Source organism: Alosa sapidissima, chromosome 6, assembly GCF_018492685.1.
Source record: "Alosa sapidissima isolate fAloSap1 chromosome 6, fAloSap1.pri, whole genome shotgun sequence".
Lineage (NCBI taxonomy): Eukaryota > Metazoa > Chordata > Actinopteri > Clupeiformes > Clupeidae > Alosa > Alosa sapidissima.
Window position 1 is genome coordinate 36,045,866 of NC_055962.1, and position 21,878 is coordinate 36,067,743.

At 41.7% G+C, this 21,878-nt stretch overlaps 4 protein-coding genes across 5 annotated transcripts; 2 read left to right on the forward strand and 2 right to left on the reverse strand.

Moving 5' to 3' along the window:
* Window positions 1-1,648: 1,648 nt before the first annotated feature.
* On the reverse strand, window positions 1,649-4,281 carry exoc8 (exocyst complex component 8). The gene has a single exon (XM_042095588.1). It carries the CDS (start codon window positions 4,162-4,164, stop codon window positions 2,110-2,112), a length of 2,055 nt encoding a protein of 684 aa, XP_041951522.1. The 5' UTR covers window positions 4,165-4,281; the 3' UTR covers window positions 1,649-2,109.
* A 209-nt stretch (window positions 4,282-4,490) lies between these two features.
* Window positions 4,491-9,270, forward strand: sprtn (SprT-like N-terminal domain). The gene is made up of 5 exons (XM_042095589.1): window positions 4,491-5,091; window positions 5,238-5,337; window positions 5,512-5,640; window positions 5,837-6,131; window positions 7,194-9,270. Exons 1-5 carry the CDS (start codon window positions 4,802-4,804, stop codon window positions 8,096-8,098), a joined length of 1,719 nt encoding a protein of 572 aa, XP_041951523.1. The 5' UTR covers window positions 4,491-4,801; the 3' UTR covers window positions 8,099-9,270.
* Window positions 9,271-10,442: 1,172 nt separating this feature from the next.
* Window positions 10,443-12,533, forward strand: fam89a (family with sequence similarity 89 member A). The gene is made up of 2 exons (XM_042095771.1): window positions 10,443-10,894; window positions 11,477-12,533. Exons 1-2 carry the CDS (start codon window positions 10,643-10,645, stop codon window positions 11,741-11,743), a joined length of 519 nt encoding a protein of 172 aa, XP_041951705.1. The 5' UTR covers window positions 10,443-10,642; the 3' UTR covers window positions 11,744-12,533.
* A 6,213-nt stretch (window positions 12,534-18,746) lies between these two features.
* arv1 (ARV1 homolog, fatty acid homeostasis modulator) lies at window positions 18,747-21,817 on the reverse strand. 2 transcript variants are annotated; one of them, XR_006032447.1, is made up of 5 exons: window positions 21,679-21,817; window positions 21,347-21,466; window positions 20,650-20,803; window positions 19,941-20,330; window positions 18,747-18,891 (listed from the first exon to the last, which is right to left on the reverse strand). XR_006032447.1 is itself a non-coding variant. In XM_042095639.1 (5 exons), the coding sequence occupies exons 1-5, from the start codon at window positions 21,772-21,774 to the stop codon at window positions 18,764-18,766; spliced, it is 720 nt and encodes a 239-aa protein (XP_041951573.1). In that variant the 5' UTR covers window positions 21,775-21,817; the 3' UTR covers window positions 18,747-18,763. The 2 variants fall into 2 exon arrangements, 1 of the variants encoding a protein (XP_041951573.1); XM_042095639.1 differs by having other exon boundaries at window positions 20,109-20,330.
* Between the last annotated feature and the right edge of the window lie 61 nt (window positions 21,818-21,878).

Genomic DNA, 21,878 nt, shown 5'->3' on the forward strand with positions numbered 1-21,878 from the left:
CTGGATTCACAAACACAAACAACGCTTATTGGCCTATATATTTTTTGGCCTTATCCTCTGATAGGCCTATTTATCTTATATTCTATTTGTTTATCTGTTTACATCGACCATGTTTTGTAGCCTTAAAGTCATTTTGAAGGTAATTCCATTTTTATAAAGACGTATTATTAGGCTAATGTCTTTTGTGTGTAGTCTACCGTGTCTTGGGACTCCAATAAGCGGACACATAACGGGTTGTCTTGGTTCAGTCACTTTCGATTGCTGGTGGAATATATTTAACGCCTAGAAAAAAGAAATGGCATTCATGATAGAACATAAAAAATAAAAAAAATACAAATACAAAACCCTGAGAAAAAATGTGGGGAAAATATAATATTTAATTAATTATGTATTTGTGTGTTTTATGTGCCTGTGCATGTGTGGGTGTGTGTGTACGCTTGTGAGTTTATGTGTGGGGGTAATGGGGTGTGTGTGTTTTTTATGTGTGTGTGTGTGTGTGCCTGCATGTGTGTACATATCTTTATATGTGTGTTTGCAACTGTTCAAGAGTGTGTGTGTGTGTGTGTGTGCATACATATGTACACATAATATTCAATTATTGTATGGTCCCCCATGAACGTAATTCCACCAAATTTGGCAGGCATTCAGAGGGTGTCATAATGATCCTACTTTGCTTAAATTCTGTGCACTTTTGAACCTGTCAGTCAAAGATACCTGCAATTACAATGCCTCGTTTTTTCTTTTTCATTTTTAACTAGGTGGTGCTATACATCAAATGAGTGGACATGGGATGTGTTGACATGGCCCCTGGAGGCCAACATACAAAATCAAATTGGTTATCCTATGGTATCCCTACGGTTCTCGAGATATTCACAGAAAACTGTGTCTGCCCTACCCTCCTTTTGGGAGTCCAGTCTGGTGGGGGGGGGGGGGGGTGACTGGTTCCATGTCATCCTTGTGGGGCGACTTGTCCACCAAGTTTCATGGCCGGTCTTTCAGTTTCCCGTAAATCGTTGACACAAAATTACTGAAGAAAAAAAAATCTGGAAGAAAAAAATCTCTTGACTAAACCTATAAGACCGCCGCTTCACTGCGTGGCGATCATAATAACACAAACACAGTCTTTGTGAATATTTGATGAAAGATATGAATCTCTAGAACCCAAAAAAGCATCAAGGTGATGAAATAGGAAAGGGACACATGGAAGAAAAGGAATAATCAAAACAACTAAACTGAGCCTTTGTATTATTAAGGCTCATTTTTGCTCTGAAATAATCCAAGTGATTCAATTTGTCAAACATGACACAAGGAATCTAAAAATGACCAATATAGACTTTCACAACATATATTTATGATTGAGTTAGCCCACTCTCACACGCACTTCAGCAGTCTTCATGCAAAAAGCCTGCTTTGTTTTATAGAGATTATGATTTTAAAACGTGTGCTGTTTTGACAACATCAACATTTCTTTAAGAAGATTATAACCAAACGTTATGATTTTCAAATCTCTCTCCTCTTGATATTTTAGCCATGAAAGTTGTTCCTTGGAAAGAGGGGTTTACTCTGAAAAGCATGCTTTATCCCGTTTAGACATCCTCCTTCATCTGACTGAGCTTTAGATGACTAAAGATGATTAAAAACACACCCATTAGAAAGCATTAAGATTTTGTTTTAATATTCCTGAAATGCTTAGGGTCTTACATGATAAACTGGCAGATTTAGACATTATGTTCAGTGTTTTACAAATGAGCTATTTCTTAAACTCACACTGGCAAAAATAATACAGAATATTGTGTACTATATTTGTACTATATTTTACAAATAGTGTTTTAATCACTTTGAAGCATGGCATGACATTAAGACACACAAGCAGTGTTCATACGGAACACTACATAATTGAAATGAATAACTAAAATTAATATGGCATATGAATAACATTCCAAGTCTTAAATATTTGTTCAGTAAATGTTTCACTGCTGGGTAAAGAATACATTTGTGAGCAGGATAAAGGTGCTTTGAAGGGAAGAAGATATACAGCAATAGTGAGAAGGACATTAAAATCAGTTCATTAGTCAACCCCTGCACTACACTACACTACACTACACTACACTACACTACAGACATGGTGCTCTCTGGGTTGACACGCATGGGCCGCAGGTTCTTCTTCAGGTCCTGGAGCTGCTTGGCCGGCTTCCCCACCCCTACTTCAAACCTCTTCTCCACCACGGGCAGGACCATCTCGTGGAGGAAGAGAGCATTCTGCATGATGAAAGCCTTCTTCTCCGACTCCTGCTCGCAGCGCAGGCTGTAGTCGACGTGCTGAGTGGCCTCCAGGATGACCTCCCTCAGGCTCTCCAGGAAGACCATGTGCAGCTCCGGGAAGTAAAGCTTCAGGCCCTCCTCCAGAAAGCCCATCATCTGCTTGGTGAAGGCCACGACCGTGTAGCTGAGGTTCACCCAGCAGTCGTCTCCGGTGAACTGCTCAAAGTTGCCGATGCCACAGCTCCGCATCTCCTCCTTCAGCTTGGTGAGTGCCTCAGGGGTCATGAGGTTCATCCTTCGCCACATCTCCTCCGAGTTGCGGTGCTTGGTGGCCTCAATGATGATGTCCTTGTAGCTAATAAGGGCTGCTTTGATGTCCTTCACAAGCAAGGACTGGAGTATGAAGGTGAGGTCCAGGCCGATGTCACTGAGCTGTGTGCAGTGTTCTTTGGCTACTTTTACACATTCGGATGCAGTGGAGAGGCTTTCCTTGCTGTCAAACACCTGCCCACTGAAAGCATCCACAAACATCTTCATGGCGGAGCGTGACCAGACTACAAATGCGGAGTAGCACCCGGTATTGCCCTTGAAGTCCATCTCAAACTCCTTTGCGGTCTCCAACAGACTGGTGAAGAAGATGTTGCAGAGCTTGTGTATATAGAGCAGTGTGGCCCCTTCGATGCGGAGCTGTCTGATGGCTGTTTGCACAGCTGCAGCCCGGTTCTTGAGGAACAGCTCACAGGCTTTTGTTGACTGACCCAACCGGATGAGCTGAGACACTGCCCTCCGTGTTGCTTTCGGTCCTCCTCTCAGTGAGCGGTCAGGCGAAAGCTCAAACACAAGCACGTCGGTGAGCTGGCGCACTCGTTCGTCTACCTTCCCCCTCAACTCCTTAACGCGTGGAGTAACGGCCTGGTCCTTCAAGTACTCATTGAGCTTGTCCAGAAGATCCACAGCTCCTTCAAAGTCCCGCTGAGCTATGCAGACGTCAAGATCCTCTGGAAGCTCCTGTATCCACTCTGGGCTCAGGTCCACTGCTTCTTCAGATTCCAGAGGTTCATCTACATCAAAAGGATTGGTGGACACCTCTGGCCTCACAGGGGAGTTAGGCACCTCCTCTTCTTTCTTGTGCCTTTCTTTGACCACCTTTTTCTTCTTAGTTTCCTCAAGAATTTCCAGCCATTCTTTCTTTATTTTACTGTTTTCTGCTTGAAAAATGCGACTGTCTGGGAACATCAAGATTTTGAACATGTCTTTCATAGGAGGGTTATCTTTGACATTTACTACGGCAAAGCTCTCCAGATCATAGAGTGCGTTGTATTTATATTTCACTGCACCGCGCCGGTTGGGTAACCATGTAGCAATAAGCAAACAGTCGTTCATGAGGAAGGCGTGCACTCTCTGGATCTGAGACATATTATCCACATCATACTCGAACAAGTCGCCATTATACACCAAATACCTTCCAGGGGTCTCCATTATATTTTTACATCCCTCGACTTTCTCGAGTAGTGTTGTAAGGGTTCTCTGTTTTACCTCTTCTGTTTCTTTGGGGAATGCTGTCAGCATTTCCTTAGCAGTTTCGTCTTTGTCTGTTGACAGGAGTGTCTGAGTTATGCTCTCCATAATGCTCTTCTGCTCCGTAAGAATGTGGCTTAATTGATACATCTCACTTTCCAGATATGAAATTTCTTTAGCCGTTTCGATAAACTGTCTATAGTTTTTATAAACATTTTTCTTCAAATTTTGTGCTGTCTCGTCTGCCAGATTCTGGATTTTTTGCCGATGCTCCTGCAGGTCTCTGTCGCCATCGGACTGCTGAGAAAGCTGCTTCACATAATTTTGCGGATCAAAATTAGGCGATTCCAACTGCTTACGCAGTCTGTTTTGCGTGTCTGACATTTCTGGGACTAAAACGAACTCAGCTATACAGAAAACCAGAGCAAAATGACTACTTAGTTCAATGGACGTTACAGCTGACAAGGAAGTCCCGACAACAGGAAGTGCATTATCCCGTTTGTAACACGAGACCGGATATTTCAATAGCCAAAATAATCCACTAGATATTCTTTTTTTGTGATATTTTCCCGAATAGTTATATGTAATATATTTAGAAATATATTCATTTGTTGACTTATAATTCTATGGTAAATTAAAATAAATATATTAGTCATATACCAGGAACGCTCCTGATTGGACAACATTTTGACGTGATCAAAACAACATATCCCATGGTTCTCCTTGCGATGAGACCGCTTTGAAATGGCTGTGTGGGTTCGGTAGAGAGAGCCCGAAGATGATTTACCACTAAATATCTTGTCAGGGCAGCTTTTATTTGCGGCATGTTCACCTGAACTTGTGACTGTAGAAACCCAGTGCTGAGTAAAAAGTCAGCCACATGCGTGCTAACGTTGACATACTGGCTATGACACGGGTGTTAGCTGGCTAGGTTAATGTTAGCCAAGTTTACGTTTAGGTTAGCTCTTTTGTAACTGGAAAAGTCATCTCATCACCGACAAGGCCTATTTTCATCTTAAAAATGGAAGACCAGGATTTTCTACTTGCCCTTCAGTTACAAGAGCAATTCGATTGTGAAGTGTCAGCATCAACTGATGATTATTTTCAATTAAGTCAATCTTCCAAGAGTGTCATTCCTTACTCGCGTCCAAAGAATGTGTCGCCCGAGAGACCGATGTCCATTGTGGACGAGTCGTGGGAAACGATTGACCCAAGCCCTGACGTTCGATCGATGTTCCTTGAATTTAATGATATGTTTTTTTGGGGAAAGCTCAGTGGAGTAGAAGTCAAATGGAGCCCTCGAATGACACTGTAAGTGTAACGTGTCCACATATTTTGAGGTCATAACAAAGTGATGTTGTCCAGACGTACATATGTTCTTGACTTGATATCAGAGCGTGCATATCATAATATGTGTGTATGGTTTTTAATGGTTGTCAATTATTTATCCGGAATAGATGTGCTGGTGTGTGTTCCTACGAAGGAAGGGGCGGCCTGTGCTCCATCCGTCTCAGTGAACCACTTCTGAAACTCAGGCCACGTCGAGACCTAGTTCAAGTGAGTTGAGGCATGCTAGGCTGTAGCAGACAAGTACAGTATGGTTAGGCTACGTCACTCAACAGCATTGTCCTAAAAACTGTGGAAATGGTCTTGAGTTCTTGTCTCTGAGTTACCTTACCCAAGTATCTCTTGTCTCTAAGAATTCTATTTTGTTGAATATCCCTCCTCTAGACACTTTTGCATGAGATGATCCATGCTCTGCTCTTTGTGACCCAAAACAACCGGGACCGAGACGGTCATGGGCCAGAGTTCTGCAAGCACATGAATAGAATCAACCAAGCCACTGGGACAAAAATAACAGTAAGCAATGCATTGTTTGATTCTTAGCCATCATTGGTAAAGTACAAAGTAGTCAAAAGACTAGAGCTATATTTTGCTTTGATTTCATAAGCGCATCAGATGACCTGTCCTCAGTTAGTGTTACCACTAGTAAGTAAGCAGTAATTTTATTTTCTTCACGTTCATCAGCCTACTGACTGAACTGGTCTAATCCTAGGTCTACCACAGCTTCCATGAAGAGGTTGATGTGTATCGCCAGCACTGGTGGCGCTGCAGTGGCCCGTGTCAGAACCGTAAGCCCTATTTTGGCTTTGTGAAGAGAGCCATGAACCGCGCCCCCTCCCCAAGGGACCCCTGGTGGAATGACCACCAACGCACATGTGGGGGCACCTACACGAAGGTCAAAGAACCAGAGGGCTATGGGAAGAAGGGCAAAAATGATAACAAGGATAAGGACAACAAGCCACAGAAAAATCCCTCAAGTGGGAGCAAGCCTGCGAGCAGTGCTATAGGTAATTTTACATTTACATTCATTCATTTAAAAAATCTTGAATTTTCCCTGGGGATCAATAAAGTATCTATCTATCTATCTATCTATCTATCTAAATGCATTTACATGTCTACAGTAACGTGACTGAGATTGGAGATGCACATTTTCATCAGAATGTGTGCTCCCTTGGTTTCCCACCATGACTATTGGTGGACAATAGATCAATATAGAGTGACTGTTGGTTAGCCTAGGTGAACCCAGACGAGCCTGTTAGCGAACTTGGATATACTCTGCAGGTCCATTTACAGACCGTTCCAGTAAGGCCGATATCCAAACCAGCAAAAACCTAATCAAAGACCCACAATTGCTTAGCTGGCATAGGCTGGGCTTCATATGATCAATTTTACTTTTACATTACATTTTTTACATGACATTACATTTAGCAGACACTTCTTGACCAAAGTGACTTACATATGTCAGCTATACTGTATTACAAGGGATCACATTGTCCCCGGAACAACTTGGGGTTAAGTGCCTTGCTTAAGGGCACAATGGTGGAAGCCGGGAAATGAACCCACAACTTTTCAGACTACTGCATGCTAGCCCAGCTCCTTAGTACCACCGCCTCTCAGAGACAGAGGAGTACAGTTAGCAGCGCTGCTCAACACAACCAATGACTGCGTTGAGGGCATCAGTGTTGATGTGTGATCAGATAATGCTAACGCTAGAGGGCAGTCTTCATGTCTTCAGCATGTCTTACATTAAAGGCACACTTAAGAGGTTTTTTTACCTTAACATAAGGTTTCCAAAATCATTTTAATGGCACATAACCTCATAACATGACGAACGGTACTTCTGCCATTGTCTGAGCGGCCCTCTAAAGACGATTACTGACCTAGAACCCCCCCCCTCTGAAATCGAAATGGAAAAGAGCTGCTATGCTTCAGAGATATCCTTCGACAGACTGCTGTAGGAGGATTACATCTGTATTATATTCTCAACTGTAGGGGAACTTCGAGAGCAAATCTTCTTTAGTGCTGCTTTAATTGTGTTCATTACAGTTCTAGTATTTTTCTTTTTACAGCATCCGGATCACAGGATATTAGAAACGTCATTGCATTCAGTGGGAAAGGCTTTGTGCTTGGAGGAAGCTCACAGTCATCAAGCTCCATTCAGAAACCTCCCTGGCAAAGTCCCTCAAACCCTGCTCACATTCCTCCCAAACCACAGGTGTCTCCCCGAAGTCAGTCTCCTGAAATCAAAGAAATCGGCTATTGGCAAAGTCAGAGTGGTTCCAAGAGGCCCAGCACCAGCACTGTGACCAATCCAGTGAAGAAATCAATAGCCAATCCTAAAGCCTTTGTCAACATCAATGGCTCACCTGTTCCTATCAACAAACCAAATGGACAGTCAACCAAGAAGCTGTCAGATCATTTTAAGACCAAACTTGCATTTCAGGACATCTTTGGTGACGTGACTTCACCTAAAAAGAGCAATGTTAGTGCTTCAGAAACCTCTTCCAAAAGCAGGACACCATTCAGTGATAATGCTAACACTCATGGTTTAGCCAGCAGCAGTTCCACCTCGGGGGCTGCAACACAGCCAGTCTTACATGAAAGTCCCTTTGCATCAAGGCCTTTTGACCGACCACAGACGAGCAATGCAGGAGGGTCAAAACTGGGCTCTGTGGATCCATTTAATCCAAGGCTGCCCAGAAGCCCCCAGAAGTCAGGTAACACAACTCCAGGGTCCAGGAAAAGACCACTGGATGATGGTACCTCTTCACAAATCTCCAAATACTTTAAGCCGTCGTCATCTCAGAACATTAAAGCGGAGGGCCAAGTTGCCTCACCAGCTCCCTCTGCAGGGCGAACTGCAGCACCACAGACTGCCCCCATTAGCATGGACCGGATCATGGTGAACTGCCCTGTGTGCCAGGCCAAAGTGCCTGAAGTAGAAATCAATAACCATCTAGACTCTTGTCTCTAAGGTTGACACATGAAACTTGATGCATACTCGTTAGGCAAAAGAGTTATTCTCAAGGGTTCCATTTTGCTGCCTTCTTTATAAAATCCCCAAAGGAGAGCTCTGTATTAGAAACCAGAGTGGCAACGGGGAAAAGTGTGAATCTGAACAATATGGTAGTTGAGCTGTACCACAGCCATTTATATATATAATGCCTTATCATAACAAAAGAGAGCAAAAAAGGAGACCAATTAAAAGCCTTGTTCCAGCCAGCCAAATGATCATGTTGGATCAGCCATATTTCACAAAGCTTCACAGTAGTGGACACATGCTTTCATGTGGAGGCAGTTGTTTACATAATTGGTCAGTTAATGTTCGAGCTATACTGCCATCATTCATGTTTAGAACAACCCTGCAGATCTCAGTCATGTTTAGCACAACCCTGCAGATCTCAGGATTGTGTGCTTGTCCTGCACTTTACAGGGTATCTCTGACTTTGACTTTGAGCAGTGAATCTGCAGGTTCATTTTAGAAACTGATTTGCACTCAAAATTATTCCACGTATCATTGGGGATGTATTGGTTTTCTCTTCCGCAGTGGGCTAGACTGCTGCTCTTTTTTCAGGCACTGCAGTCTCAGGTTTTGCCTAGGAAGAGCCTGCCATTTTTTTGCTGACTAGGTAGTATTATATTTCACTCTTGCATGCTGTTCGTTTCAGCTGGCTTTGAGGAGTCATCTAGCATGTGGAAAGGTCAGTTTGTAGGGTATTTCAACGCTGCCATCATCAGTTGTGCCACTGTGTGGTGCCACATGTAACAGCACTAAATCAGTGTGGAATGACCGCTTCAGATTAGGATGAGGGATGTTTTGATAATGGATAATGATAATGTTATTGCTGCATTTGGCAAAGGTGCATAGTGTGAAGAGTTTCCCTTTAACACATTGATTGTTACTGGCTTTGATATAATAATAGCTGTTGTTTAAGAGGCACTTTGGGGAATGATGTTCTACCTCATGAGAATTTTTTTTTTTTTTAAGGATAAGTATATCTGCAATAAATAATGTTTTCTTATTATTTTTAATTGAATCAGTAAGCAGCAACTTAAAGTTCTTACAGTTTGATATGTTATGTGTCTCTGTTCTGTTTGTGTTGTTTCATAAACAGTATAAATAAATGTTTTACTAATGTTTGTATACACATTTGTGTTGTATGTCTTTCTGAACATCTGTTCCACCTTCTCAATATCTGCCATGTATCATTTCTTTCTTAAGATGTTTGTTAAATTGACTGGAAGCATTAACATCCACCCTGAATGCGTCCCTTTAATGCTTCTGCATGCTCTAATGGCTTTGAATAGACCTTGGTGTCCTTTTTGAGACGGCTAAGAAAGCTATTCAGAATCACACGCACAGGCCTGATGTTTGACAGAAAATCACTGCAGATTGGATCTCTGACCACCATCTGCCCATGCAGACCTGCACCTGTGTTGGAATTCATTGTTACAATGTCATGCAACTTTCAGGCGATGCACTAGTTTGGGTGAATGGGAGTGGGAGCCCATGTCTCCTCCTAAACAACTCTGTTTTAACATGCCTGTCTGCATGGTCACACATGTAGGGTAGTCATTGCTAGCAAAGTGAAGACTACATATTCCTTTCTGCATTTCGTCCCATATTTATTTTATGGTGTGGGCTGCTGAGGTCATTTGTGATTGGGAATAGGCTACCCTGCTTTTAATTCAACAGTTGTCGCGACACTACTTCATGTTGTCACGTCCCTTTCTATGGTCCACGCATGACACTCCAGAGAGCATTGTCTCTTTGTTTGGAAGGGGTTTGTTGTTGGACAGGGAGAGGTCGAGGGGGCTGGACAGCTCACCATCTGTCTTTTGACACTGGAGACTAGTTCACATTTTTGTCACAAGAAGTGTGAGGGTGGGCCTATGTACACAGTGCACACATGTGAAATGGATTGTCTATTACATAAATGAAATCTAAGAATGACATTTGGGCCTACAATGCACATTATCACCCTCTCTCTATCCTACCAAAATGGACTACTCAAAAATAGCAGCATAAATCAGCAGAGCGACTTTCAAAATGCTATGTGAGCCATTCACATAGGTTATTCTTGAGAGAATTTTTTTTTTATTAGCTTTTTTTTTGTACATACAGTTAGGCTAATGGACCGCCATTCATGACAGACCTACATCTCCATGCGCACTCGCGTTTGTGTTGTTTGGTGCATTTCTCTCCGTTACACCACATTTTGAACACAGCTAGGCGATAAGCTGTTCATGAATATTCAACCACTCTCTCCTGTTCCGTCACCCAGGGTGACGCCCAGTCAGGCTTGAACAGAATTAAAGAGACAGGAAGTGCGGGTAGACGCTAGGAGGGCAGGAAGAGTTGTTGTGGAGCGTGTTGGGAAGCGCCCTGCTGTTGCTCGGTATTTTCGTCAGGGCGTCGCGTAGGTCGTGGCTAAATGCAGTGATTCATCGCAGAGTTAAAGTTATTTCTTCACACCGCCATAAAGTACGATTGTAGTCGGTGTATCTAAAGTGTAAGATGAATGGTAAATCATCGAACAACACAGCAGGCGGAACGCTGGCCTGCATCGAGGGACTACCCCCACTGCCGAAGAGCTTAAGCGGCTTGCTGAATTCAAGCGGCGGCTCTTGGAGAGAGATGGAGAGGATGTACGCAAAGAAGACTATGATCCAAGACGACCTAAGCCGTGGCCGTAGTAACGCAGACAATTTGCTGGCAAATAAACCTGCCAACCTTGATGCAGCCCTGGCTCTTCTACGAAAAGAAATGGTAAGTTCAATGTATGATATTGCGGTAGCCTATTCATCAGTAGGCTACAGCGAGAAGGCTATAACCTAAATTCGTTTTTGTTTGTACTGGAACGGTGAAATGAAAAGCAACAGCTGTTCGACAATCACGAGATAAACATGTAATCACCCACGATTTTTTTTTATTAGCCAACTACATTAGTAATGATGAGAGAATTGTCTTACATTGGCTGGGGAACAGCACTGATCTAAATCAGACTATAGCAGATCAGATTATTTGGTTCCATGTTTGGTCGACTAAACCTGTTCAGTTGTAGGCTAGATGGTGAAAGCTTGATTATCTTTCTACCATATGTTTGTAAACAGTTTATAGACTAGATTATAGAGCCTGGCTCAGGAGTAGTAGATCATAGCATATTCATAAACAGAACTTGTATGCATGCCATGCAAAACTGCACCAGGATCTCCCTGTGTTTAGTGTTTGAAGTCTTTGATCTCAAGTTCAGCTTTCTCTGCTGTTTTAGTCATCTTGCCCTCGAGGTGCAGCTTCAAGCTCCCTTGAGGGAATTCGGCACAAGTTTGCTCACACAGGCTGTTTTTCCAGGTGGGGTTGCGGCAGCAGGATATGTCCCTGCTGTGTCAGCTCTGGTCACTCCATGAGTCCATTCAGGAGTACAAGGGCAGTTGTCAGGACCTTACGGCCGGTTCCAGTGCCGACGGACCCTATGAGAATGGCTACTTTGACGAGGACGACGAATACTTCCAGGATTCAAGCATAACCCCTACTGAGCAGCCAGAAGGGAGCGATACCTCTCCCCAAAATGGAGCCAAGGACAAGTGGCTGCATGACTCTTTCCACATCACCATCTGAGAGAGGCCTCCAGTACAAGATATGCTTGGTGCCGGAGATCAAGTCAGCCTGCTCAACTTTAGAGCTTGTTTGTTTATGTTTGTTTGTTTGATTTTGATTATGTTTTGTTTTAGAAAAGAGGTGTCTGCATTTTGATTTTGCTGACCTCCTTTTCTGCAGACTTTTCTATAAAGGTATAAACAAAGGTCGATTATTTATTATACAGTATATAACAATATAGTATTTTTCTTGTGATTTATTATTATTATTTTCTTTCTTTCTAAAGACATTTTAAAATGTTTTGCTTGGGAGGAGTGTCTAGCACATCTCCAGTAATCATGTTTACAGTGTAACACAAACAGAATCTCCACGGATGACTCTGTGTAAACATTACTGTATAACATCAGTTGATATAGACAAGGAGTGGGGAACAGTCACCGTTATCTACACAAGCTAAGCTAATAATACAATCTTGCCAAGTTGCAAGCGACAACTGTGACCATGCGGAAACTGGAGTGCTCGTCACGGCTGGGTGTAGCCGGTGTAGCTTGGAGAAATGTGAAATGACTAAAAATGCTGGATCGATGGAATGAGCACATGTGAAATCAGGGTACGCACACATGTGCTTCTCCACCTCTCTTCCTTTGAGCTGATTTGGGCAGCGCCTCTTCTCATTTGCAACGTGCTAGCCCAGCAGTGTATTCCTCTATTGAACACATAGTTGTTATCACATAAAACGGAGATGTGAGATCATGTCTTTCTCCTATAAGTGTAGTCCTGTGCAAGTCGTATCATATTGTGTAGGGAGGGAGGGAGGGAGGGAGGGAGGGAGGGAGGGGGGGCCTTAATTGAATTCCTTGGTGAGCTCATGCAGGTGTATTCGTTCCCACCACACAAAGTGTATGGTGCTTTTTCTGTCTTCCACTAACATCAGTTTTGTCACTCTTAACAGCATAATCATAAAAAGCTAACCTCTGAATGACAATTATATAAGCCTATAATAGCTTATAAGTTTGTTCATGCAAACTGTAAATGTGAAACGGATTGTATACAGCCTTTTAAAGAGTATTGTTTGAAGCAAGTTCAATTTAAGGTACAGTAACCAAAGAAACTGTTACATGTTTTGCTAAGGATTATTGCTACAAACATAATGCTGTATGATGATGATAACCTCCAATGTATTGTCTGTAAACATTTCTTTGCAAGTGATGTTTTAGTATCTTCCGCAAATGAGTCTTATGCTGTGATCGACTGTACAGTTTGACAGGGTGGATATTTTGTACGAATATCGAAGGCAAAAATTTCTCTTGAGTGTAAAATGTAACATGACGGTGGTTTTGAGCACTTGGAATGATTACCGAAACCTGCTTCTGCACACTGCTACATCCATCATCGAATTCAGTCTTCTCTGCCATCATGGTTGAGTTGTTTCCTAAACATTCAGTGCATCTGCGTGTTAGTTGATTCCCCTCTCCTTTCCCTTCATGTGAAGTAGAGGCAGTTTTGCCATTTCTCTTCAGCTGGTTTATGTTTGTAGTGGTAAATGTGGAATGAACTGTTAAAGTTAAGAGCCCACCAACATTGATGTTTTGACAAACATTCTCATTTTGAATGAATGGATTCCTAGAATTCTGGGGAGCCGAGACACAATAGAGAACAGCTAATTGTTTTTCTGTTGACTGACCAGGCTTTTTGTGTCCTCGGCAACAGAAATTTTTTCACTCTGTGCCTTTCTGCCATGGACTTAAACCATGGCTGTTGCTGTTGCTGGCCCCTTCAAACCTACAGCACTTTTGTTGAACCAAGTCATCCACTCATTCAATGGGACCACAGAATGCAGAAAACTGGAAAAAATGATCTCAGATGAGCTTAATGTAGGAATTCACCAGCAGCAGACTTGCACTCTAACTATAGCTAAATCCTGACTTTGGAGTTTGGGATTTTTAATCTCACAAACTTTGGATTTACAATCACAATACAGGTTGTGGTTGTCTGTATGCAGTCCACTGTACATCAAAGGTCAAATAGCAATCTGAAGTGTGTACTAATACTTCTGGTGTCCTATTCAATTCTTAGTCTTCAGCGCTACTTCTGAGGGGAAACCCCTGATAAGAAAGTATGGAGAAAAGCATTTCTATTTATGAGGTTTGAAATGTTGCAAAATTATGATTTGCATAGCTTGTTTCTCCCAGGCATTTGATTAATTTAGGTTTCATTCCATATTTCTCATATTTATTTCTCCTTCAAAGAATGACCATACTACTGTATGTTTTGTTTGGAAGATTGTTTTTTATGCTCTCTCGTGATACAATATAATTACTGATTAAATAAATAATTTTATTACGAGACTTTGTCTGTATTCAGTTTGTATACAACACTGACTTAGACATGAATGAAACATTGAAATTTTGTATCTGCTTAAGGTTCTCACTTAGCAATGCAGTGTGCTAACTTCCATTAGAGTACAAACTGCAGGAATGTGTGGTATCAAAATGCCAAAGCATATTGGAGCTGTTGCAGAAGGTTACTGTGTTTGAGGTATTTCTTTATCGGGCACCGGGATTTACAAGCAAACCATGTGATCTGTGTTTGCCAACACTTGATTGGCTACCCTGTTATCTTCACTGAACATGCTGTTAGCCATGTCTCTTTGAAGAACTCAAAATGTGTTATGAAACAGAGCACATAATCAGGAGCATTTCTGCAAATAAGAGTTTGCTTTGTACTGTTGATCCAAGGGTCTGGGTGCCTGGCCTGCCCTTGGCTTGTGCCAACAACCTCCAGGTCTAGCCAGCTTTGCAGGGTCTCTAAAAGCACCTGTACAAGAGATTGTGCTGGATTAGCTTAATCTTCATTGAAATGGAAATCCAAGGTAAGCGTCTCAATGTGTCAGGGCAATTCATGGCACCAGCTAATGGCTTGTGTGTTTGGGTGCCAGGACACACCCTGCAACCTGCACTCTGTCCTTAAGGATCTCAGCACAAAACATCTTCAAAGTATACACCTCAAGGCCTGTGACAGGATTAGAAATATGTGTGATTTAATGTGGTCATATAACAATTCACAGGAAACATTTCTTTGCAAGTGATGTTTTAGTATCTTTCGCAAACACTGAGGTAAACACTAATTGTTATTTGAAAGGTTTACCATTACCGTCTGTTTACCATCTTATAAGCTGTCATAACTGGCCTATAGCAGCCACACCCTCAAGGCCCAGAACATGGATACTATACAATTCATAAGCCTCATTTGTGCTCTGTGACAGCCGAAACAAAGAATGGGGGAGGGCCACTTCCACTTAATCATCCTGTTTGTGCCACCTATTGTGTATGGATTCTCAATATCCTGCCCTGAAGGCTTCCAACTGAAAGCCAAGCAAAGATCTTTTGTGGCCCACTGTATCTTTTCCATGATGTTCCAAGTATTAAGCCCAGTCAGTAGCCTGGGTTTTCCCATGCTGCCTTGCGCGCGCGATTTAATTCGCGCTGCAAGGCAGCCTGGACACCATGGAGCATTTTCACCTGAGATAGGGGACCAATCACAGAAAGGAGGGAGGGCAGCAAGACGATGACGGCACACCGAAGCCATTATGAGCTACGTACAGACGCATTTGATAGACATTCGTAGCGCCCAATAAACGGCTCTGGGCATTCGTAAACCACGTTTCAAATACGAGAAAATGAATGCCTAGTTCCCAGACCCCGTCTCATTTGAGATGAGGGTATGACGTTAGCCAGTCTACCCAGTCAGGGAATGTTCTCGTAGTCTTTGTGACACATAGGAATATGGTGTTCATATTGCCATGATTTCACCTCAAAACTATTTTGGTTGATCCACACATAAAAAGACCAGGTTGAATTCCAGTGATGTTTGATCAGAGGTGGACAGTAACTTTACTTGATTACTGTACATATGATTTGTCTTGAAGTATTAATATTTTTGGAAACCTCTGACTTTTACTCCACTACATTTAAAAAAACAAATACTGTACTTTTGACTCCACTACATTTGAAATATGAGCATGAAGTACTCTTTAACCACATGAAGTATACTTTAACCACATTTGATTCTTTAAATGCAATAATGCGATAGACCATCTTGAAGTTTATTTTTTCAATAGTTAAATTTGAACTGTAACAGCTGAATTGTAATGATGTTGACAACAGATTCTTATCCTCCATGTAGCCTGGTAGAACCCGGATGAACCTGTTAGCAATTGAGATTTGAGAAGTGGTCTGGTGTTAACCAGGCTATCCTCTATGATCATTGCAAAATTGGAATGAAATTAGTCATTCACCACAAGGCTAGATCTTTAGCTTATATTACATGATAAATAATCTACTCATAATTGAGTTATCTGGTTTTGTATTCGGCAGTAAAAATGTTTTAGATTTGTGAACAGAGAATGAATAATGATTTAAATTATATTATTGAATCCATTTGAACAAGTCCTATGACCGACCAAAAATACTTGTACTTCTGAATACTTAAAGGTGCCATGTGTAAGAATTGAGGTAAAAATATCCAAAAAATGAGCTACACGCATCAAAAGAATGAGAAGAAATAAGGGCGATGATGTCATAAAAAAAATGACAAGGTATAGTGCTGCAGAGATATCAACCTGAATTAGCATGCTAAGTTACTAGCCACAGCCCGACAGGTGTCATAATACCAGTTTCGGCCATGGTTGGCGGTATGCGGGCAACAAAACCGCCAGCCAAACTGCAATACACGTTTCTCGGTTGTTACTCTAGGGAAGACCAACTCACTTTCTGGAGGTATACTGCCCCCATCTTGTATGGAATGTGAAGTATGAATTGATTTTTTGGCGGACATTACACATGGCACCTTTAAGTATTTTTAAAAGCAAGTACTTCTGTACTTCAACTTCTAACTACGTAAACATCTGACTTAGCAACTTTCACTTGTATTGGAGTAATATTTGACATAGTGTACCTATTCTTTCACTTAAGTAATGGAATTGTGTACTTCGTCCAGCTTTGTGTTTGATAAGAAGCATTTAATCCCCATTACTCATTAATTTGCATTTAGAAAAGTACAATGTTTTCTCTGAAGCAATCCCTGGTTGGACTCTAAGTCTCTATGTGGCAAACATGGCTTTGATGTGATTCTTGTTATGCTAATCTGATTATACAGATTGTGTACAACTGCTGCTTCATGGCCTTGGGAGCCTTGGAGCCAGCAGTGCCCAGCACACACTTTTAATTCAGCAAACGACTGGTTCCTCGCCCTCCCCAACACCAGCTCTAAGGGTAGACCTTAAGGCATGCTGGGTTCGAGAGGCTTATTACAGGGAGGAGGAAACCAGGCTGAATGGGTCTATACCCCCAAGCCAGACTCATGTCCTGTCTTTGAGGCAAAGTGGCCAACTTTCCAAGCTAAGGAATGTCTTTCAAAACACAGCTCTACAATTACCCACTGAGTGCTTTACTCACATACTCACACACACACACACACACACACACATCCTAGAAAGGCACCATTCTGAGTGAAAGAGCCTGCATCTCTAGAGCTGTTTATTTAGCTGGTGAATGTGGCACATTTTGTGATGGAGTGTAATGTCCATTGAAATATACAATAGGCTGTTTTGGCAAAAGGACACAAGGTGTGAATTTTAAATAAACATAAAATGATTTAAAACATGTGACTGAGAATTGAACATGACATTTCTCTCAACAGGGAAATGGTCCTCATGTTACACCTATGTAGAGTACAAGAGAATAAACAATAGCTTACTAAAACACCAAGTGCTATATTTCAGGGCAGTAATATGGTGTTAACTGATCTCAGGCAAGATACAGATCAAGATGAAGTCCTGAAGTTAAGGTTAACCACTAGCTAGCTCGCTGGCTTTATCTCATTGCATTCATTTACCTGAACATCAGCAATATTGCGGTATTGGTGCCCTCAGACTAATGCTGAGCTAAAGATTTTATGGCCAATCTGCATCGTCTCTCACCCGTGAAATGCTGAGTTTATCCACTCTGTGACGCACAAAGATAAATCACGTAAAACACATATTTTTTGTTACTTTCTACCACCTGGTATCCTTTGGCAAGACTCTGACATCTTCTTAAAACTTCAGACCTCTGAAACCAAGCAAGCTGCTTCTCTCAACTATCTAAAGACTTGTCACAACATGTGATTCTCAAAGGCAGCAAACGCAGAACCATTCATTGAAGGTGGAGTGATAACTTTGTGTTTATAGACCACTTAAATGTATTACAATCCTTCCGAACTTACTCTTGACAAAATGTCAAAATAATTTCTGCATATTTCCTTTATATGATATGGCTGCGTTGTTTTCACATTCTGAGAGTTCTTGCCATAGCCCTGGTTCCAAAGTTTCTGCCTGGCATGTGGGTCAAATAGAGCCCTCTCAGAGTGACTTGTCTTATATTAGCATTTCACTGAAAACACTGCCCACAGTTGCTTGCTGTGATTTTATAATCACACCAACTACTGCATGCAAAGTATAGTGTTACAGGATATAACAGATGACTGTAGCATGCATGTCAACATATGACAAGCTGTGAGGTGCGATATTAACTTGACATCAAACAACTTGAGGAAAAGTTCAACATAATTTTAATTGTAGAAAAGTAGAATTGTGTGAAATAATACACTAAAACATACCATACATAATAATATTTTTAAACAATTTATATATATATATATATATATATAATGTTTATGTGTTTCTGCCATGTGTTATAAGGTTGTAAGTTATTGTTATGGTAGAATACAACTGTATCTCACTCAGCAAACCTTCCTGGTGCAAGTTTATTAAATTACCTCAGGAATCTTTAGCAGCCCCACGCTAATAGCACTCTAAACAATGCCCAGTTGTTGTGAGGTCATCCGTAATCATCCCCTTGCTTGTCCTCATCTGTCTGTTTGCCTTGGCGAGGGCCCTGTAGAAGCCCTGTAAACCCCACTAGTTCCAGTCCACAGAACTGAATACTGGTGCAAACAAAGTTAGCAATTTAGCTAATTTAGGTCGAAGGGGTCGACGTTAGGTCACGGGTGTGGTAGGAAGTCCTGCGTGTGCCACTCAAGCCTGTGGAAGGTCAGCGAAACGCAGGACTCCAGTAACAGTCCAGACATCACAGCCAGCAGAGAAAGGCATCGGCCACAGTTCAGTAGAACTAAAGGAGATAGGATCATGTTAGTCACAATGTTGTACTTAACATTCTTACATTACAAATTCTGTTTAAGGCATTCAGGCCTCACATGTTCTTTAACATGCTGATAAATGCTATAAATTATATTATTTTTCCTAGTGACTCATTTTTGACTACTTCTGACTACATAGTTCCGAACTATGAACACCAAGGGTATTTGGGATTACTTTAGAGCTAAATGGGCTCATAATTAATTTGTGTAAAAACCATTTAAAAAAAAGTAACAAAGCAGTCATTCATAAACAGTAACTAATTATTACTTTCATTGTTCCAAACCACAATAAAGGACACAACATGCCTTGTGTTACGTTAATAGCCAGTGCCTAATATAAAGTTCTATATCTGCTACAATTTGATTTATTAACTAAATCAGTTTTATTCATTAAGTGAACCAAGGAGGAATCTGATGTGCGACGGGCATGGCCATTCCAGTTTACTTATCTGACAAAATAACAAGGACAGCTTTGTGTGAGGCTGAGTGCTGATTTATTTGGTTTTCCGTGCCTAAAGTAGAATATGCACTGCCAAACTGCCAATCTGACTAAGTCTGACTGGAGTCTTGTGAAGGGGGGGCTTGAACCACATCCATGGAACTGACGCAGTTGGGGCTTCAGTCCTTAACCAGAAGCTGCCACCTACTGGTGCAAATCATGCCTCCAGGCACTAATCTCATCCCCCAGTTAAGCCATTAAAGTCCCTTGCAATAAGACATTATGAAATAATTCTGAGAATTCTGTCACAGATGACTATGCTAAGACCACATGGTGATAATCGGGGGTTGATAATTATTCAAGGATTTCAAAAAACTTCATTGTCTATCACACAGTACTAGAAAATGTTCTTGGGTTAGAGGCTCATAGGGATTTGGGATAGAGGGAGAACAGAAAACATCCATAAATAATCTATAAATAATCCATACATTTTCCAAAATATTGGCGTGTTCCTTTAAATGCATGACTGTACTGGCCTGTGAGCTGTAGCAGGACATGTTAAACAGTAACCGTAACTGTTACCTCTGACGGCCTGTGTGTTGTAGCAGGACATGTTAAACAGTAACCGTAACTGTTACCTCTGACGGCATGTGTGTTGTAGCAGGACATGTTAAACAGTAACCGTAACTGTTACCTCTGACAGCCTGTGTGTTGTAGCAGGACATGTTAAACAGTAACCATAACTGTTACCTCTGACGGCCTGTGTGTTGGAGGTCAGCACAAAGATCTTAATGAGGCTGAAGCAGAGGGGCGAGTAGTCGTGCTCCCAGATGACTGCTGGGATGAGTAGCACCTTGCCGTAGCTGGACAGCAGCAGGGCTTTGACCAGCAGGTGGGTGTCCAGCACCTGGCCCCGCAGCCCCACCACCAGCCACAGACAGGCCAGCACACCACAAACGAACACAGCCAGCTCTGCAGGCGACAAAGACATTTCGGAGTGTTGTGTATTTTCCTAAATAATACCAGGACTGAGTGAGTATTTTCTTTATTTCTATTTTATTATTTATTTATTATGTATTATTAATATTCTCTTTCCAGTGCTTCCATTTAGCTCCATGAAGACCACAATGGATTTTTTTATTTTTTACTTAATTGTCTTCTTCGCAAATACAAGACAATTGCTTGCAGAATGTTAAATATCATAATATGGAAATTCTGTCTTTGGGATTCCTGGCTTTGTGGGAGTGGAGTGACATTTAGAGGTGCATGTTGAAGGTGAGGGATGTTTTACCGAGAGCTGCGAGTCCAAACATGCTATAGAAGTCCCATTCCCTGGTGTATCTGATGATGTCAGCAGGGTCACTGGTCTGTTCAGAGCCCTGCAGCTGGGACCATCTCAGATACGCCTCACACAGGAGGCAGAACACACACAGCTTCCAGTGAATCTGCCAGGGGCAAAAAAAAACCCAACAATGAACTTTCACACATAGATGCCACGTCTTTAGACTTTAGAGAGGCTAAAGCTATGCGTTGAGGAAATATAGTCACAACTGAATTCTGGGGGTTATTCAAAAAGTATCATGACTGATTGCATGTCTGCGTCTAAGCCGCTCTGGTGCCGTATTATACTTAATAATCTGAATACATGTGTCACCATCTGCTTCCTTGAACCATGAATCTGTGTGCTTATAGGACAGAGTAATGTGTGAGCCATAACATAAACAATGATGAGAGAGGAGCATGGCCTATTAAACTAGGAATTGAAAACTAATATGAAAACGACCATTGGGGAAGCCAATCCCTGATTCACCTTGAGTGATTTTGGCCCTTTAGCAGTTCGATTCAGTCTTTACTTAGTCATGAACAACAGAAAACACGTTTTACAGTACTTTCCACTATTCTCTAAAGCAACAAACTCTGAGAACTTTCAGTTTTTGTCTGCAGTAAGTCAGCTATCTTTGAGTTGTACATATCCAAAGAGTACTTACATTGACCTCTGTGTTGAACAAAATGTGCCTGAATGCTTGAATTTTGCACAAGATGGCATCAATCAGAACAATGACAGGATCATACTCAATGTATTTGTCCACTGGCTTCTTACACGAGTCCTAAAACACATGAAGCTGGTTGTTATAGGCTACATCATGACAGTTCATTTGAGTGAGGACACACTGCTGTTTTATTTCTCCTCTCTTTTATCACAAACGTGTTTCGTTCTTCATATGGAATCACAGGACAGATAGATAGCCAGCACACAACAGTAAACACCAGTCTGTTAGCTACCTTGATATACAAGGACAAATATTTGAGTTTTGCTTACACATATGGTAATTTTTAAAATCCCGTTGCTGTAATCACGATGGAGCTCGTTCGCATCTTCATTGCACTCTATACATCGTAGTGCAGCTTTCGCCATTCTGCGCTGTCAATGTTTATGTGTTGAGATAACTGGCTGCTGCAGAAAGACCATAGACAGACAGACCTCCAGTACACTTCCTGGATTTGTGTCAGAAGAAGGCT